The 19,918-nt window shown below is 45.9% G+C and overlaps 1 protein-coding gene across 4 annotated transcripts in view; it reads left to right on the top strand.

Annotated features, from left to right (window-relative positions):
* The window catches only part of PTPRC (protein tyrosine phosphatase receptor type C), a 178,696-nt gene that overhangs the window by 138,785 nt on the left and 19,993 nt on the right, over positions 1-19,918 (top strand). For all 4 annotated transcript variants that reach the window (XM_038745370.1, XM_038745369.1, XM_038745372.1 and 1 more), the window contains 9 exons: positions 4,732-4,840; positions 5,491-5,525; positions 6,021-6,130; positions 7,686-7,776; positions 8,018-8,094; positions 11,203-11,239; positions 11,340-11,437; positions 18,308-18,433; positions 19,430-19,587. In XM_038745370.1, the coding sequence (XP_038601298.1) occupies positions 4,732-4,840; positions 5,491-5,525; positions 6,021-6,130; positions 7,686-7,776; positions 8,018-8,094; positions 11,203-11,239; positions 11,340-11,437; positions 18,308-18,433; positions 19,430-19,587 (841 nt within the window). The remainder of the gene's footprint in view (positions 1-4,731; positions 4,841-5,490; positions 5,526-6,020; positions 6,131-7,685; positions 7,777-8,017; positions 8,095-11,202; positions 11,240-11,339; positions 11,438-18,307; positions 18,434-19,429; positions 19,588-19,918) is intronic.

Raw genomic sequence — 19,918 nt, 5'->3', positions numbered from 1 at the left:
TCTAGAGTCAAAGAATGAGCTCTGGACTTCCCAGTCTCTGTTTAACAGTGGAGTTAACAAAAGTGGGAGGATCATAACTCTTCAGTCAATCATATTTATTGAGCACTTACTGTGTGCAGAGCACTATAAAGTGCTTGGGAGAGTACAATATAAAAGTATAACAAACACATTCCCTGCCCACAGTGAGCTTAGAGTATAGAGGGGATACAAGCAAATCGGGCTGGATACAGTCCTTGTCTCAAATGGAACTCACAGTCTCAAGCCCCAATGAGAGAACTGAAGCACAGCAAATTGAAGTGACTTGCCCAAGGTCACACAGCAATCAATCAATCAATCAATCGTATTTATTGAGCGCTTACAGCAGGCAATCAATCAATCAATCAATCGTATTTATTGAGCGCTTACTATGTGCAGAGCACTGTACTAAGTGCTTGGGAAGTACAAATTGGCATCACATAGAGACAGTCCCTACCCAACAGTGGGCTCACAGTCTAAAAGGGGGAGACAGAGAACAGAACCAAACATACCAACAAAATAAAATAAGTAGGATAGAAATGTACAAGTAAAATAAATAAATAAATAAATAAATAGAGTAATAAATATCTACAACCATATATACAGGTGCTGTGGGGAAGGGAAGGAGGTAAGACGGGGGGATGGAGAGGGGGACGAGGGGGAGAGGAAAGAAGGGGCTCAGTCTGGGAAGGCCTCCTGGAGGAGGTGAGCTCTCAGCAGGGCCTTGAAGGGAGGAAGAGAGCTAGCTTGGCGGATGGGTAGAGGGAGGGCATTCCAGGCCCGGGGGATGACGTGGGCCGGGGGTCGATGGCGGGACAGGCGAGAGCGAGGTACAGTGAGGAGATTAGTGGTGGAGGAGCGGAGGGTGCAGGCTGGGCAGTAGAAGGAGAGAAGGGAGGTGAGGTAGGAGGGGGCGAGGTGATGGACAGCCTTGAAGCCCAGGGTGAGGAGTTTCTGCCTGATGCGCAGATTGATCGGTAGCCATTGGAGGTTTTTGAGGAGGGGAGTAATATGTCCAGAGCGTTTCTGGACAAAGATAATCCGGGCAGCAGCATGAAGTATGGATTGAAGTGGAGAGAGACACGAGGATGGGAGATCAGAGAGAAGGCTAGTGCAGTAGTCCAGACGGGATAGGATGAGAGCTTGAATGAGCAGGGTAGCAGTTTGGATGGAGAGGAAAGGGCGGATCTTGGCAATGTTGCGGAGCTGAGACCGGCAGGTTTTGGTGACGGCTTGGATGTGAGGGGTGAATGAGAGAGCGGAGTCGAGGATGACACCAAGGTTGCGGGCTTGTGAGACGGGAAGGATGGTAGTGCCGTCAACAGAGATGGGAAAGTCAGGGAGAGGACAAGGTTTGGGAGGGAAGACAAGGAGCTCAGTCTTCGACATGTTGAGCTTTAGGTGGCGGGCGGACATCCAGATGGAGATGTCCTGAAGGCAGGAGGAGATGCGAGCCTGGAGGGAGGGGGAGAGAGCAGGGGCAGAGATGGAGATCTGGGTGTCATCAGCGTAGAGATGATAGTTGAAGCCGTGGGAGCGAATGAGGTCACCAAGGGAGTGAGTGTATATTGAGAACAGAAGGGGACCAAGCACTGAACCTTGGGGAACCCCCACCGTAAGAGGATGGGAGGGGGAGGAGGAGCCTGCAAAAGAGACTGAGAAAGAGCGACCGGAGAGATAAGAGGAGAACCAGGAGAGGACGGAGTCTGTGAAGCCAAGGTCAGATAACGTGTGGAGGAGAAGGGGGTGGTCCACAGTGTCAAAGGCAGCTGAGAGGTCGAGGAGGATTAGGACAGAGTATGAGCCATTGGATTTGGCAAGCAGGAGGTCATTGGTGACCTTTGAGAGCGCAGTTTCCGTGGAATGAAGGGGACGGAAGCCAGACTGGAGGGGGTCGAGGAGAGAGTTGTTGTTGAGGAATTCTAGGCAGCGCGTGTAGACAACTCGTTCAAGGAGTTTGGAAAGGAATGGTAGGAGGGATATGGGACGATAACTAGAAGGTGAGGTGGGGTCAAGAGAGGGTTTTTTTAGGATGGGAGAGACATGGGCATGTTTGAAGGCAGAGGGGAAGGAACCAGTGGAGAGTGAGTGGTTGAAGATGGAAGTTAAGGAGGGGAGAAGGGATGGAGCGAGAGATTTCATAAGATGAGAGGGAATGGGGTCAGAAGCACAGGTGGCCGGAGTAGCACTTGAGAGGAGGGAGGAGAGTTCCTCTGAGGATACCGCTGGGAAGGATGGGAGAGTAGCAGAGAGTGTTGAGAGCCGGGGGGTTGGAGAAAGGGGGGAAGAGACTTTGGGGAGGTCGGACCTGATGGATTTAATTTTGTTAATGAAGTAGGAGGCCAGATCGTTGGGGGTGAGGGAAGGAGGAGGGGGAGGAACTGGGGGCCTGAGAAGGGAGTTGAATGTACGGAAGAGCTGGCGGGGGTGATGGGCATGGGTGTCAATAAGGGAGGAGAAATAGTTTTGTCTGGCAGAAGAGAGGGCTGAGTTAAGGCAGGAAAGGATAAACTTGAAGTGAACGAGGTTGGCATGGTGTTTAGACTTTCGCCAGCAGCGTTCGGCAGCTCGAGCATAAGAGCGAAGGAGGCGGACAGTGGCAGTGATCCAGGGCTGTGGGTTAGTGGTGCGAGAGCGGCGAAGGGAAAGGGGAGCGAGCGAGTCTAGCTGAGTAGAAAGGGTAGAGTTGAGAGCAGTAATCTGATCATCAAGACTGGGTAGAGAGGAGAGGGCGGCGAGGTGGGGTGTGAGGCGTTCCGAAAGATGGGTGGGGTCCAGAGAGCGGAGATCTCTGTGAGGGAGTAATACGGATTTACGGGGGAAAGGTGTGTGAGTGAGGAGGCAGGTGAGAAGATTATGATCAGAGAGAGGGATCACAGAGTTGGTGAGGGTGGACACAGTGCAGCGGTAGGAGATGATGAGGTCGAGGGTATGACCAAGTTGGTGAGTGGGTGAGGTGGGGTGGAGGAAGAGGTTGGCAGCTCCAAGGAGAGATAGAAGGCAGGCGGCAGAGGAGTCGTTAGGGATATCCATGTGGATATTGAAGTCTCCGAGGATCAGAGTGGGCATGGAGAAGGAGAGAAGGAATGTGAGGAAGGGGTCAAAGTCGTTAAAGAAGTTGGAAGTGGGGCCCGGAGGGCGGTAGATGACGGCTACAAGAATCTGGAGGGGGTGGTAGAGGCGAATAATGTGGGCTTCAAAGGAAGGGAAGGAAAGGGAAGGGGGAGGAGGGATAGTGCGAAAGCGACATTGGGGGGCGAGAAGGAAACCGACACCTCCTCCTTTTCCGGTGAGTCTGGGGGAGTGGGAGAAGAAGAGGCCTGCACTGCAGAGAGCAGCAGAAGAGACCGTGTCGTCCGGCGACAGCCATGTTTCAGTTAGGGCGAGGAGGAGTAGAGAACTGGAAAGGAAAAGGTCCAGGATGAAAGGGATCTTACTTAAAACGGAGCGGGGGTTCCAGAGGCCACACTTGGCATCAGCTGTCAAGGGAGGGGAGGGAGGGGGAAGGGTGCGAGGGGTGGGGAGGGTTTGGATTGGGATGAGTTGGCGGGGGCCTGGGCGGGGAGAGTGGGAAGGGGGGGTGGCGATGGGAAGGGAGAACTGGGATGGGGTGGGGGCGGGGAGAAGGGGAGGAAGGGGGCCGGGAGGGAGAAGCGGAGGACCTGCGCTGGTACAGAGGAATCCTTGGTAGGGGTTGAGGGGGAGGGGTCTTGGTGGGTGAGAGGGAGGGAAACAGCTGGGTGGGAGAAGGGAAGGGGAAGGTGAGGAATGGGAATGGCAGTTGGGAGCAAGGGAACTGAAAGTTCATGGTGAGGTCAGCAGGGCGAGTGACAGTACTGCGGGGGGTTAACAATTGAGATGCAGAAGCAATAAAACAGTAGCAATGATAAAAGTAGGCGATGGCATCACAGGGTGTAGTTGAGCAATCAATATGCTATGGCAATAATAGAATTGGCAGACGATGATGCCACAGAGAGCAGATACAAACTATTAAGAGCTGGAGTAGGGTGGGCCAGTTAAGGGGGGTCAGGGAGCAGAGGCAAGTAGCAGAGCTGGGATCAGAACCCAGGTCCTTCTGACTTCCAGGACCCTTGAGTCCACAGGGCCTCCTCACCCCACCAGGAGTAGGGGAGTCACTCTTGTACACATCTTTAAACTAAGTCGCTTTCCCCTAACTGTAGTTTATTTCAGCACCTGCCCCCTGTGCTAGAGTGTAAGTTCCTCAAGGGCAGGGATCATGCCGACTAAGGCTTGCACGCTCCATCCCTGGCAGGTGCTTGGACATCGGTCCTGATGGGAAATCAATTTAGGTGGAAAGTAGTTGTGTAATTGTATCAAAAACATACAGAGTTGTCTAATATATAACAATTGTCCAGTTGTGTCAGTAGGTGCATAAATTTGATTTTGTCTATGTTTGAATCAGTGGGTTTTAAAGACATTAAAATTGGTGTCCCCCTTTAGAACAGATACTTCAGTATTGTTTGTGGTTAATGATGGTAGGATCAAGAATATACTAGGCATCAGTACCATAAATGATCAGATTCCACTTACTTTTCTGAAAGCTTCCTCTGCAAGAAAAAAATGTCCTGTCCCCAGTATTGACATGATGGCTCTCAAGTGTATGGGGTTATCTTTACAAGAAATAATATTAAATACATTTTTAATTGAATTTGGAATGTAAAATTTCTCAATTTACCCCATTCTTATTATTTGTAGACAATTCTCAAGCACTGATCATATTCCTGGCATTCTTGATTATTGTGACGTCTCTAGCTTTGCTTATGGTCTTGTATAAAATATATGACCTGCACAAAAAAAGGCTAAGGTAAGATATTTACCCTCCCAAAGGCCCAGAATATTTCTTACTTTCCTGTCATTGTTCCATGTGACCTCCTCATCAGTGGATGAAGCACTAAAGACATTGATGGAATTTGGTCACCGATGCCTGCCTGAAGACACCGGCTGCTATGTTTCCTTTCTACTAGCCCCTCCACAATAGCTTCTTCCATCATCAAAACCCACTGGAGAAAGATAAATGGTAGAAGGAGATCTAGGGAAGAGAGAGGAGGGGTAGCCCTTTCACTCATCTTCCTTAGAAGCCAGCTAGAATGTAAGCCTTTTTGATGTAAGAGACTGAGAGTAAGGCGACCTACTAAAATGTCATTCGGCATAGATTTTCACAGGCCTCAAAACCACTTGCCAGTCAGGAAATTTATTTAACTTGTTCATTCACGTGACAATAAATATCCATGAAAAAATCAAAAGGAATGAAGTAAATCTTTAAAAATTAAGCAATGGCTTAAAAAAATGAGATCGTTCCCAAGTCAAAATAAAAAAATGAGTACCATCCTGTATGCTTGTAAATTCTATTTGTCCCATTAATTCTTAGATTTTCTTGAGGCTATATATTACATTGATTTTTAATTTGATCAGACTCAGAGCATTTTCTCATGTTTACACTTATTATTTTCGCAGCAGTTCAGATGAGTGCATAGTGCTGGTGGAAAGGGGTGAGTGTTCACGTTTTCATTTTAAATTCAATAATCTGTCGCTCTAGCTGTTTATAGTCATGGCTTCACCATTCCAGGGGCCCTAGGACACTTCCTTTCTGGCCCAATTGTTGTGTCCACTAGTGGTCTCTTGGCTATCAGGAGGCATGGGCATTTTAGAGTTCACGTACAATTCCCATGTATTTACACTGTGGAGTTTAGGAACTCATATATAATTAAGACTGAGAGAACTAGATTCTCATCTCATATTTCCTCTTCCCAGTGATGCCTTGACAATCAGTGGTAGCTCAGAGATGATCGTGAACAGGGAGACTTAATGCATGTTGATATCTGACCAAGAAGCAGATTATTCTGGCTTCAAAACCCTGTTAAGCCTTCACTTTAGGGGAAGGTGAATGAGGACAAAGTATTTAGCTATTCATATGGACAATTTCTTAAGGCAAGCATATTTGAAAATGAAAATTACTAAGAATGCAATTATAAACCTTTTTTAAGATGATGATAAACAGCTGATGAGTGTGGAGCCAATTCATTCAGACGTGTTGCTGGAAACATATAAGAGAAAGATTGCGGATGAAGCAAGACTATTTCTGGCAGAATTTCAGGTGGGTACTTCTTAAATGAGTAACAGCAAATTTCCAATCAGATAACAAAGGAATTCTAACTTCAAGGGATCATCAGTTTATTTGCAGAAATTAGACAGCCATGGCCTTACTTGTTTATTTCTGTCCTTTCGTCCTCCCGGCGGCTCTGTGCAGAGCTACTTTGTTGAAATTCATCTCATATCATTCCACACCACTAAGTATTATGACAGAGTTGTCTTGGTAATCCTGCCATAATGCTTCTCATTCCCTGAACCGCCATTTTCCCAAACATGGCAAAAGGGCAGAGGAATTATCTGATGATTGGTCTCTTTAGTGGAAGCATAGTTTTTTATTTGTTAATTTGTTTTTTATGGTTTTTGTTTAGCACTTACTACGTGCCAAGCACCGTACGAAGTGCTGGGGTAGATAGAAGATAATCAGGTTGGACACAGTCCCTGTCCCACAAACGGTTCAGTCTTCATCCCCGTTTTGTAGGTGAAGGAACTGGCTTGCCCAAGGTCACTCAGTAGGCAAGTGGCTTAGTGTAAAGAGAAGAGGTCTGGGTGCTAGAGAATGTGGGTTTTAATTCCAGCTCTCCCACTTGTCTGCTCTGTGATCTTGGGCAAGATACTTAACTTCTCTGTGCCTCAGCTGGTTCATCTGCAAAAAGGGGATTAAGATGGTGAACTCAGTGTGGGAAATGGGCTGTGTTCAACTGATTGTCTTGTATCTACGCTAGTGCATAGCACAGTGCTTGGCACATAGTAAGCACTTAACAAATACCATTTTAAAAAAATGAGTGGCAGGACCTGGTTAGAACCCAGGTCCTCTGACTCTTAGGCCCATACTCTTTCCACTAGGCCACACTGCTTCTCATAGTTTATGTGGACACAGATTCTTTGATGAATCCAGGCACAAGACAAGTGGAAATGTCTGGCAGTAGCAGAGATTTTACTAAGGCATCTGTCCTGAGAGGTTTGCATTATAAGCACACATTATTATAAGGAGGTTCATTTATTTTCATCCCAAATATTTCTCCTTTTCTTTTTTAAATAGTTCGTATATTGAGACATGTTCTGTATTCAGTGGGAAAGCGCCAGAAAAGAGCCACTTCGGAAGTCTATCAGAAACAAGAGCCCAATACGTTATTTTTCTTACTAAATTTCAATAATATGTAATAATTGGTTTTTGATAGCATCATTTTGAAAAATGCACAATCAGCCTAAAAGCTTCCCACTTTCATTTTAATTTTAGTGCAGTTTTGCACCTTTCAAATTAAAGCTCAAATTATATTACCAATTTAGTTAAATCCAATTCATGTCATGTTATATACGATGAAAATTCCCAAGTTACTTTTGAAGGAAGTGATTGATTTCAATTTTCAAGTACTAAATATTATGCAAAGAATCAAATGTATTTAGAAAATCATTTTATCAGAAACATGATTTAATATGTATCCTTCAGTTGGAAGGAATCATTCAATGTCAGTTACTTTTGCTATCACTTCAAGTTGTTTTCTGTAAAAAATAAGATAGCCCAAGCAATCATTATAATAATAATAAATTATATTTTTCAGAGTATTCCGAGAGTGTTCAGTAAATTTTCTATCAAGGATGCACGCAAATCTTTCAATCAAAACAAAAATCGTTACGTTGATATTCTTCCTTGTAAGTAGTTGAGAATTGTTTTGTTGTCTGTCTCCCCCTTCTAGACTGTGAGCCCGTTGTTGGGTAGGGACCGTCTCTATATGTCGCTGACTTGTACTTCCCAAATGCTAAGTACAGTGCTCTGCACACAGTAAGTGCTCAATAAATACGATTGAATGAATGAATGAATGATTTATGTGCATACATTTCAACAGTATGATTTCAGTTACTTTAATGTTGTTTTTCCCATTGTTTTTTCTAGATGATTATAATCGTGTTGAACTCTCAGAGGTAAATGGAGATGTAGGATCAGACTACATAAATGCAAGCTATGTTGATGTAAGTCATCTGCCTGGATTACCTTTGTACAGAAATGCTCTGGGCATGTTACTCCCCTCCTCAAAAATCTCCAGTGGCTACCAATCAACCTACGCATTAGGCAAAAACTCCTCACACTCGGCTTCAAGGCTCCCCATCACCTCGCCCCCTCCTACCTCACCTCCCTTCTCTCCTTCTCCAGCCCACCCCACACCCTCCACTCCTCTGCCACTAACCTCCTTACTTTATCTCGTTCTTGCCTGTCCCACCGTCGACCCCCGGCCCATGTCCTCCCCCTGGCCTGGAATGCCCACCCTCCACACATCTGCCAAGCTAGCTCTCTTCCTCCCTTCAAAACCCTACTGAGAGCTCACCTCCTCCAAGAGGCCTTCCCAGACTGAGCCCCATTTTTCCTCTCCTCCTCCCCATCCCCCCCTCACATCCTTCCCCTCCCCACAGCACCTGTATATATGTTTGTACAGTTTTAGTACTCTATTTATTTTACTTGTACATATTTACTATTCTATTTATTTTGTTAATGTGTGTCTAGCTTTACTTCTATTTATTCTGATGACTTGACACCTGTCCACATGTTTTGTTTTGTTGTCTGTCTCCCCCTTCTAGACTGTGAGCCCGTTGTTGGGTAGGGACCGTCTCTATATGTTGCCAACTTGTACTCCCCAAGCGCTTAGTACAGTACTCTGCACACAGTAAGCACTCAATAAATACGATTGAAAGTCAAAGCTTTCAGTTGGCACTAAATCCTGTAGTTATTTTGTTGGGGTTCATAAGAGACCCATTTATCTTTCTTGCTTTTTTATAATCAGTAATATTATGCCCAAAACTCTTTGGTTTCACTTTTTTATTCCCTCAATCTGTTCAAAAAAAATCCGTTTAAGAACTGAAACTGAACTCACAATGTTTCTGACCTAATGGGCAAAATCTTGTACCCTGTACAGTAGTCCCTTGGCACTTGCTGATTTTTTTCCTTTGTGGTTTCATCTATTTGTGATTGGCTGTAGCCCTAATCATGGCGGCTGCGCAAGGCCCCAGTCTGGCCTCCAGTCCCTGCTGTCTACTGTCTCTTTGATCCCCAGAAGCCACAGCCCTGCTAACTCAATGAATGTCCGGCCACCTCATTCATCATCAATCATATTTATTGAGCGCTTACTGTGTGCAGAGCACTGTACTAAGCGCTTGGGAAGTACAAGTTGGCAACATATAGAGACAGTCCCTACCCAACAGTGGGCTCACAGTCTAAAAGGGGGAGACAGAGAACAAAACCAAACATACTAACGAAATAAATAGAATAGATATGTACAAGTAAAATAAATAGAGTAACAAATATGTACAAACATATATACATATATACAGGTGCTGTGGGGAAGGGAAGGAGGTAAGATGGGGGGATGGAGAGGGGCACGAGGGGGAGAGGAAGGATGGGGCTCAGTCTGGGAAGGCCTCCTGGAGTAGGTGAGCTCTCAGTAGGGCCTTGAAGGGAGGAAGAGAGCTAGCTTGGCGGATGGGCAGAGGGAGGGCATTCCAGGGCCAGGGGATGACGTGGGCCGGGGGTCGATGGTGGGACAGGTGAGAACGAGGTACGGTGAGGAGATTAGCGGCAGAGGAGCGGAGGGTGCGGGGTGGGCTGTAGAAGGAGAGAAGGGAGGTGAGGTAGGAGGGGGCAAGGTGATAGAGAGCCTTGAAGCCCACAGCAGAAAGTCCAGAGGGACATAATAATAATAATAAAATAATAATAATAATGGTATTTGTTAAACACTGTGTGTCAAGCACTGTTCTAAGCACTGGGGTGGTTACCATCTAATCAGGTTGGACATAATCCCTGTCCTATATGGGCCCACAATCTTATTCCCATTTTACAGATGAAGTAACCAAGGCCCATAAGAAGTGAAATGACTTCCCCAAGGTCACGCAGCAGACAAGTGGCCGAGCTGGGATTAGAACCCCTGACCTTCTATCTCCCAGGCCCATTCTCTATCCACTACGTCATGCCACTTCTCATGAGTTGTAAGACAAGCTTTCTAGTGCTTTAAGCACACTGCTGAAGGGTGCAGATGGTATTTGCCATTTCACTCATTGTCTGGTTTCCCTAAGTAGTCCTCCATGAATACGAAGAGACTATTCTACCAAATATTACACACAACATCTTTGTGACTATTATTTCATGACTTGGGTGAATGTCCCTTGGAGGAGACATGCTATACATTTCCAATGGGAAATGTGCTGCAGAGTATGAGAGATGGCACATGGTTTTGGCAATTCTGCCGTCACTGTGGTAACTGCTTTGAGCTCCTCCTTGAAGATGGCATCATTGTATCCCTAAGATATGCCCTGGGGAAGCGGTGGGCAGGAGGCAGCAGGCAGCATAAGCATCTGGCGCCCAAGTGATTCCTTGCTTGGTGTGTGTCAGTTTTGCTGGAAGATAGGGAGGGCCAGAAAGAGGTTGGGTCTCTCTGACACTGAAGTCACTGCAAGAAGCAGTTCCCTACTAGTGGTTTGAAAGTGCTAAAATACCTCCCAAAATGCCTAGAGGGTGGCCCAGAATTCAGGTTGGAAACTGAAAATTCAGGTTGGAAACTGAAAATTGAGCCCATTGTTTGTTGAGAAAAATTGAGGAGCTTCCCTTACAATGATAATGACTTTGATAAAATTTCCTATCAAGAGTTGAAGGTTCAAAGGTGAAATTCTCTCACTTCTCTACAGCCAAGACAAACTCTCTCTCTCTCTCTCTCTCTCTCTCTCTCTCTCTCTCTCTCTCTCGCTCTCTCTCTCTCTCTCTGTATATGTATACATATAATATATATCATTTGTTAAGTGCTTACTAGGTGCCAGGCGCAGTACTAAGTGCTGGGGTAGTTACAAGCTAATCAAGTTGTACACAGTCCATGTTCCACATGGGGCTCATAGTCTTAATCTCCATTTTACAGATGAGGTAACTGAAGCACAAAGTACAGTGACTTGTCCAAGGTCACCCAGCAGATAAATAGCAGAGACAGGATTAGAACTCGGCTAGTCTGGCTTCTGGGCTCGTGCTCTGTCCACTAGGCCAGGCTGCTTCCCTGTAATTTCGATTACATGCTAAGCAATGATATGCTTGTATGTTTTGAACAGGGCTTCAAAGAACCGAGGAAATACATTGCTGCACAAGGTAATCTTTAAGTTGTTCTCTGTTTCTCACATTTCTGAAGCACTGTAGGGCTCTCTGTAACAAGGGTTTCTCATCAGTTAACATTTTATTTGTGATTTAGGCCCCAAAGATGAAACTGTTGATGATTTCTGGAGGATGATCTGGGAGAGGAAAGTAACTATCATTGTCATGGTGACTCGCTGTGAAGAAGGAAACCGGGTAAGGGCTCCCCAAGGGCTCTAGCTCTAAGAATCATCTGTTATCCCTGAGGAGAAGATTCCCCTCAGGCATTCTCCATAGGAGATTCTTATTATGTCCTCAGTTGGTGCAGGCCTGCATTCTCCTGAAGACTGCTCCCACTGTTCATGTCCTGTAGGCCACTCCAAGGGCTCTCCCTAGACCAAAAACCCAGATTCCCTCCCCTGTGCTCTGGATATGTCACCAATATCACCTTCCCTTACTGCACAAGATATTTCCAGAATTCCTACACCATTTTTGGATTATCGGTCGTATCAAATTCTCAACCTCTTTCTTTCCTCTTTCAGCCCATATCAGCAAGAATTGACTGTTATTTCACTCAGTGCTGGAGCTATTTTGTTTAATGGGCAGTAATGATTTTCACCTGTAGAATTATTTTTATTTGTAACTGATGAAATTCAGTTGCTTAGGTCCTTACCCGAGTCTCGCATTTACTCACTGTTGTTATGTGGAACAGGTCCACCCATGCATGTCCCTGGGAGTAGTTGGCAAATACTGCTACATAGTCATCAATCGTATTTATCATCAATCGTATTTATTGAGCGCTTACTGTGTGCAGAGCACTGTACTAAGCGCTTGGGAAGTACAAATTGGCAACATATAGAGACAGTCCCTACCCAACAGTGGGCTCACAGTCTAAAACGGGGAGACAAAACCAAACATACCAACAAAACAAAATAAATAGGATAGATATGTACAAGTAAAATAAATAAATAAATAGAGTAATAAATATGTACAAACATATACATATATACAGGTGCTGTGGGGAAGGGAAGGAGGTAAGATGGGGGGATGGAGAGGGGGACAAGGGGGAGAGGAAGGATGGGGCTCAGTCTGGGAAGGCCTCCTGGAGGAGGTGAGCTCTCAGTAGGGCCTTGAAGGGAGGAAGAGAGCTAGCTTGGCGGATGGGCAGAGGGAGGACATTCCAGGCCCCGGGGGATGATGTGGGCCAGGGGTCGATGGCGGGACAAGCGAGAACGAGGTACAGTGAAGAGATTAGCAGCAGAGGAGTGGAGGGTGCGGGCTGGGCTGGAGAAGGAGAGAAGAGAGGTGAGGGAGGAGCGGGTGAGGTGATGGAGAGCCTTGAAGCCCAGGGTGAGGAGTTTCTGCCTGATGCGCAGATTGATTGGTAGCCACAAGTTACTAATCAAGTCACTGTAATCATCAGCAACTTAAAATCGTAAAATCCAACCAAAAGAAATGCTCCTCAAGAAGCTCCAACAAACCATCCACCTCTGCATCAAACAGAAACTCCTCACTTTTGGATTTAAAGCACTCAATCACCTTGCCTCCTCCTACCTCACCTTGCTACTCTCCTACTACAATCCAGTCCACACACTACACTTCCCTAATGCTAACCTACTCAGTGTACCTTGATCTCATCTATCTCACCACCAAACTCTCATCCATGTCCTGATTCTGGCCTGGAATGCCCTCTCATTTCATATTTGATGGGCAATTACACTCCCCTCCTTCAAAGCCTTATTGAAGGCATTTCTCCTCCAAGAGGCCTTCCCTAAGCCTCGTTTCCTCTTTTCCCACTCTATTCTGCTTCACCCTGATGTGCTCCCTTTCTTCACCACCCCTCAAAGCACTTATGTACATAATTACAGATATGTACATTTATTCATATTAATGTCTGTCTTCCCCTCTACACTGCAAGCTGGTAGTGAGCAAGGAATGTGCCTGGTATATTGTTGCACTCTCCCAAATGCTTAGTGCAGTGCCCTCACACAGTAAGCTCTTAATAAATGATTGATTGATTGTAATTGGGGAATAGAGCGATCTCTTCTAATATCTTGTAGAAACAATGTTCGTGTGCCAAGCTTCTGCTGGTCCATTGTCAGTGGTCAAAGAATAGGGAGGAAAGACAGGGAGAGACAGAGGGAAAGAAGGCGGACAGATGAGAGAGACAAAGATCAAGTGACAGAGAGGCACAGAAGACAGAGAAAGAGAGATAGATGAGAAAGAGAGATAGGTGAGAAACAGTCAGACTGACTAGGAAGAGCACTATGCTATTTTCTATATGCTCAGTAGGGGCCAAGCACGGTACCCAGTACTTGGGAAAATACAAAAGAAGTATGAAAATTTCCCTACCTACAGGGACATTATGCTGAAACAGGGAGGAGACATACAAATATTTACTCTTAGGATAATCAGAATATTTAAATGTGCAGTTGAATATACATGTGTGTATATATATGCATCACACATATAAGTGCTGAGGATGGGTATAATAATAATGATGGCATTTATTAAGTGCTTACTATGTGCAAAGCACTGTTCTAAGCGTGGGGAGGTCGCAAGGTGATCAGGTTGTCCCACAGCGAGCTCACAGTCTTAATCCCTGTATAAATCAACAAATAGTATTTATTGAACACTTACTATGTACAAAGTACAGTAATAATAATAATAATGATGGCATTTATTAAGCACTTACTATGTGCAAAGCACTGTTCTAAGCACTGGGGAGGTTACAAGGCGATCAGGTTGTCCCATGGTGGGGCTCACAGTTTTAATCTCCATTTCACAGATGAGGTAACTGAGGCACAGAGAAGTTGTGACTTGCCCAAAGTCACACAGCTGACAATTGGCGGAGCTGGGATTTGAACCCATGACCTGTGGCTCCAAAGCCCGTGCTCTTTCCACTGAGCCACGACTAGAGTACGATGGAGTTAGTGGAAATGATCCCTGCCTCTAAACACTTTATGATCTAGTTGGGGAGACAGCCATTTATATGAATTACAGGTAGAAAGAAGTAAATAAGTACTCCTGAGTGTGGGAAGATGTGAGTACCCAAATACTAGGGGTGGCTGTTAGGTTGATTAGATTGGGGGTTGTGAATTAATACAGGAAGCAGGTTGATAGGTAATATTTCAGGAGAGAACAGGTGATATTTCAAGATGATTTCGAACATGGGGAGAGCTGCAGTCTGCCAGATTTGGAGGTGAGGCAGGAAGAAGTTTCAAGTTAGGAACAACATGAACAAGAGGACATATAATGATAACCATAGTGGATATGGTATTTAAGTGCTTAATATGTGGCCAACATTGTTCTAAGTCCTGGAGTAGATATTAGGTAATCAAATCAGATACAGTCTCTGTCCCAGATGGAGCTCACAGTGTAAGTAGGAGAGGAACAAGTATCAAATCCCCATTTTAGAGATGAGGAAAATGAGGCACAGAGACATTGTGACTTGCCTAAGGTCACACAACAATCAATCAATCAATCGTATTTATCGAGCGCTTACGGTGTGCAGAGCACTGTACTAAGCACTTGGGAAGTACAAGTTTGCAACATATAGAGACAGTCCCTACCCAACAGTGGGCTCACAGTCTAAAAGTGGGAGAGGCAAGTGGCAGGATTAGAAGCCACATCCTCTAACTCCCAGGCCTGTGCTCCTTCCACTAGTTTACCTTGCTTCCCGTATGTGAAACTTGACAGAGATAATAATAATAATAATAATGACATTTATTAAGTGCTTACTATGTGCAAAGCACTGTTCTAAGTGCTGGGGAGGTTACAAGGTGATCAGGTTGTCCCACGGGGGGATCACAGTCTTAATCCCCATTTTACAGATGAGGTAACTGAGGCCCAGAGAAGTTAAGTGACTTGCCCAAAGTTACACAGCTGACAAGTGACGGAGCTGGGATTTGAACCCATGACCTCTGACTCCAAAGCCCGTGCTGTTTCCACTGAGCCACGCTGCTTCTCATAGATAATCAATACAAAGGCAGAGCTGTGACTGGGAGAGACAAATGAGGCCACACTCTCAATCAATCAATCAACTGCACTTCCTGTGTGCAGAGCACTGTACAGCACTTGGGAGAGTACAGTACAGCAGAGTTCATTCATTCATTCAGTCATTTATTGAGCGCTTACTGTGTGCAGAGCACTGTACTAAGAGTTGATAAGCATATACCCTACACACAATGAGCTTACAGTATAGAGGGGGAGACAAATAGAAATAAGTAATGATTACATACATAAGTGCCATGGGGTGGAGGGAAGAGTGAATAAAGAAGGCAAATGTGAGTGCAAGGGTGATGCAGAAGAGAGTGGGAGAAGGGGAAATGGAGGCCTAGTTGGAGAAGGCCTCTTGGAACAGATGTGCCGTCAATAAGGCTTTGAAGATGGGTAGAGTGATTGTCTATTGGATACAAAGAGGAAAGATGTTTCATCCCAGAGGCAGGATGTGGTTGAGAGGTTGGCGGCAAGATAGAGGAGATTGAGGTACAGTAAGTAGGTTGACATTAGAAGAGTGAAGTGTGCGGGCTGGTTGTAATAGAGGAGCAGGCAGATGAGGTAGGCCACCCACACCCCGGAATCCACCGGGACAGATACAGTATCACTCAGATGAGGCAGCAGCAGCTCTCTCCCCACAAAACAATAATAATTTTGGTATATGTTAAGTGCCCACTATGTGCCAAGCACTGTTCTAAGCACTGGGGTTAGATACAAGGTAATCAGTTTGTCCCACATGGGGCTCACAGTCTTAATCCCCATTTTCCAGATGAGGTAACTGAGGCACAGAGAAGTTAAATGACTTGCCCAAAGTCACACAGCTGATAAGCGGTGGAAGTGGAATTGGAACCCATGACCTCTGACTCCCAAGCCCACACCCTTTCCACTGAGCCGCGCTGATTCTCTACCCTTTTGTTTCTACAAAAGGGTAGAAACAAGGAGAACCCTTGTAGTGTATTTCTCTACCCCCTTTCCAAGTGCAGCCAAGAATCCCACAGTCCACGGCCCTGGAGTTTAGCCTAGTTTAAAAGCAGTTTCTGTTGTTCTTCATCAGAATGATTTCAAGAATTTGACTTTTAGGAACCTCAATTTTTATGTGAAAGGCTTGTGCACTCCTCCATGCCACCATGTCACATTTTAAAACCATGTGCTCTCCAAATTAGCAGAAAGAATCTCTGTGGCTATTTGTTAAGTGTCTATGGGACACCAATAAGGCAAAAATTACAACCAGCCAACCCAACTCTAAGTACTATGAAGAACACTTTAATGGAGAAAAAAAATGGAAAATGACTGACCCCATTCCCTCTCATCTCATGGAACCTCTCGCTCCATCCCTTCGCCCCTCCTTAACTTCCATCTTCAACTGCTCACTCTCCACTGGTTCCTTCCCCTCTGCCTTCAAACATGCGCATGTCTCTCCCATCCTAAAAAAACCCTCTCTTGACCCCACCTCACCTTCTAGTTATCGCCCCATATCCCTCCTACCATTCCTTTCCAAACTCCTTGAACGAGTTGTCTACAAGTGCTGCCTCGAATTCCTCAACACCAACTCTCTCCTCGACCCCCTGCAGTCTGGCTTCCGTCCCCTAAATTCCATGGAAACTGCCCTCTCAAAGGTCACCAATGATCTCCTGCTTGCCAAATCCAATGGCTCCTACTCTATCCTAATCCTCCTCGACCTCTCAGCTGGCTTTGACACTGTGGACCACCCCCTTCTCCTCAACATGCTATCTGACCTTGGCTTCACAGACTCCGTCCTCTCCTGGTTCTCCTCTTATCTCCCGGGTCGTTCATTCTCAGTGTCTTTTGCAGGCTCCTCTTCCCGCTCCCATCCCCTTACTGTGGGGGTTCCCCAAGGTTCAGTGCTTGTTCCCCTTCTGTTCTTGATCTACACGCACTCCCTTGGTGACCTTATTCGCACCCACGGCTTCAACTATCATCTCTACGCTGATGACACCCAGATCTACATCTCTGCCTCTGCTCTCTCCCCCTCTCTCCAGGCTCGCATCTCCTCCTGACTTCAGGAGATCTCCATCTGGATGTCTGCCCGCCAACTAAAACTCAGCATGTCCAAGACTGAACTCCTTGTCTTCCCTCCCAAACCCTGCCCTCTCCCTGACTTTCCCATCTCTGTTGACGGCACTACCATGCTTCCCGTCTCACAAGCCCGCAACCTTGGTGTCATCCTCGACTCCGCTCTCTCATTCACCCCTCACATCCAAGCCGTCACCAAAACCGGCTGGTCTCAGCTGCGCAACATTGCCAAGCTCTGCCCTTTCCTCTCCATCTAAACCGCTACCCTGCTCGTTCAAGCTCTCATCCTATCCCGTCTGGACTACTGCATCAGCCTTCTCTCTGATCTCCCATTCTCATGTCTCTCCCCACTTCAATCCATACTTCATGCTGCTGCCCGGATTGTCTTTGTCCAGAAACACTCTGGGCATGTTACTCCCCTTCTCAAAAATCTCCAGTGGCTACCAATCAATCTGCGCATCAGGCAGAAACTCCTCACCCTGGGTTTCAAGGCTGTCCATCACCTCGCCCCCTCCTACCTCACCTCCCTTCTCTCCTTCTACTGCCCAGCCCGCAACCTCCGCTCCTCCACCACTGATCTCCTCACCGTACCTCGTTCTCGCCTGTCCCGCCATCGACCCCCGGCCCACGTCATTCCCCAGGCCTGGAATGCCCTCCCTCTGCCCATCCGCCAAGCTAGCTCTCTTTCTCCCTTCAAGGCCCTACTGAGAGCTCACCTCCTCCAGGAGGCCTTCGCCGAATGATCTCCTTCCTTCCTCTCCCCCTCTCCATCCCCCCCATCTTACCTCCTTCCCTTCCCCACAGCACCTGTATATATGTATATATGTTTGTACATATTTAGTACTCTATTTTACTTGTACATATCTATTCTATCTATTTTATTTTGTTAGTATGTTTGGTTTTGTTGTCTGTCTCCCCCTTCTAGACTGTGAGCCCACTGTTGGGTAGGGACTGTCTCTATATGTTGCCAACTTGTACTTCCCAAGCGCTTAGTACAGTGCTCTGCACACAGTAAACGCTCAATAAATACAATTGATTGATTGTTTTTTGCAGAACAAGTGTGCAGAGTACTGGCCCACCGTGGAGGAGAATTCCAACACTTATGGAGAAATAGTAGTGAAGATCAGTGACTATAAGAGGTGTCCTGATTACGTCATTCAGAAATTCAACATTACAAATGTGAGTTAATTTCACTGCTCAGTATCTGTTTAATAATGTTTCATTAGAGAGTTACTGTGGGACTATCCCTGTGTTGGGGTGTGGTGGGGAGGAAGAAGTAGGGAAACTGAAATCATTTGAAAAGGAAACAGGTCTTTTTCCTTCCAACAAAAAGCATTAGGTCAGAATGCCTGATTAGTGTGTAATTTAAAACCCCTGGGTTGGATTGGTCAACTGGATGAAGAAGGCCTTACCCATCTACTGAAGTTACCCTTGTACTGTTACTAGACAGTACAGGTCCCATCCTGAAATCCCTCTGATTCTCTAACTTGATCATGATCACATAATAGTGAATGACAAAGCTTAATTTCTGCTTTTTTTCCAGTCACATCTCTTATCTATCCAAACCTAGGTGGCTCACCTCCACACCTGGCCAGAGTTTTGGGCTAGTCACACTCCCAGAAGTGATTAGGTGGTTTCCTTGAAAGCAGGAAAAATCTGAGGAATGCGGTGAAATCAACTCACCTGCTTCTTTTTGAATTTTGAGTTTTAATACCCACACTGCTCTGTGTGGACGGAATAGGCAGCTGCCTAGATGGCAGAACCAGGTACACTTCGCATGCTCACAGCCCCCCATTCCAGCCTTCAAACAAGGTACTTTGGGTAGCAGTGAGAGCTGATGGTAATTTCACATTTTTCCTAAACCGAGAGGATCGGAGGCTTTATAGCTTTGTCTCTGCATCAGTCTCCTGATTTCTGCCTCGTGCGTAACTCTTCTTCCCCAAGACCCTGCATGTTTTTTTTATCTATTCTTTTTATAATTCGAAAGGAAAATATGTCATAACTGAAGATATTGAGGTTTGGCCAGATGATGTTACCCAGTCCTTTCATTCGCATGAGTACCCCTCTCCTCCTCTCCCCGCTGTTTTGTCATTCCTCTGTTTTGTTCCCTTTGGTCTGTGATTCCCTACGATGAATGGTTGTAATGAACACCCCCTGGCCTCTTGTCTTGTCCAGAAAAGGGAAAAGACAGCAGGCCGAGATGTGACCCACATCCAGTTCACTAGCTGGCCAGACCATGGTGTTCCTGAAGAACCTCACCTTCTCCTCAAGCTGCGGAGACGAGTCAATGCTTTCAGCAACTTTTTCAGTGGTCCCATCGTTGTCCATTGCAGGTAAACAACTCAAATATTCAGTGAATTCCAGATCTCTTAGACTGTGAATTATTTCATGTGGGACAGGGATTGTGTTCGAGTTGATTAACTGGATTTTACCCCAGGGCGTAAAACAGCGCTTTACACATTTGTCTCGTCTTATGCCGTCGAGGGGTTTCCGACCCATAGCGATACCACAGACACATCTCTCCAAGAATGCCCCACTCTCCATTTGTAGTGTATCCATAGAGTTTTCTTGGTAATAATATGGAAGTGTTTTACCATTGCCTCCTTCCGCGCAGTAAACTTGTCTCCACCCTCGACTGTCTCCCATGCCGCTGTTGCCCAGCAT

Source organism: Tachyglossus aculeatus, chromosome 4, assembly GCF_015852505.1.
Source record: "Tachyglossus aculeatus isolate mTacAcu1 chromosome 4, mTacAcu1.pri, whole genome shotgun sequence".
Taxonomy (NCBI): Eukaryota; Metazoa; Chordata; class Mammalia; order Monotremata; family Tachyglossidae; genus Tachyglossus; species Tachyglossus aculeatus.
The sequence above is the reverse complement of the archived record's forward strand: the minus strand, read 5'-3'. Positions and strand labels throughout refer to the sequence as shown.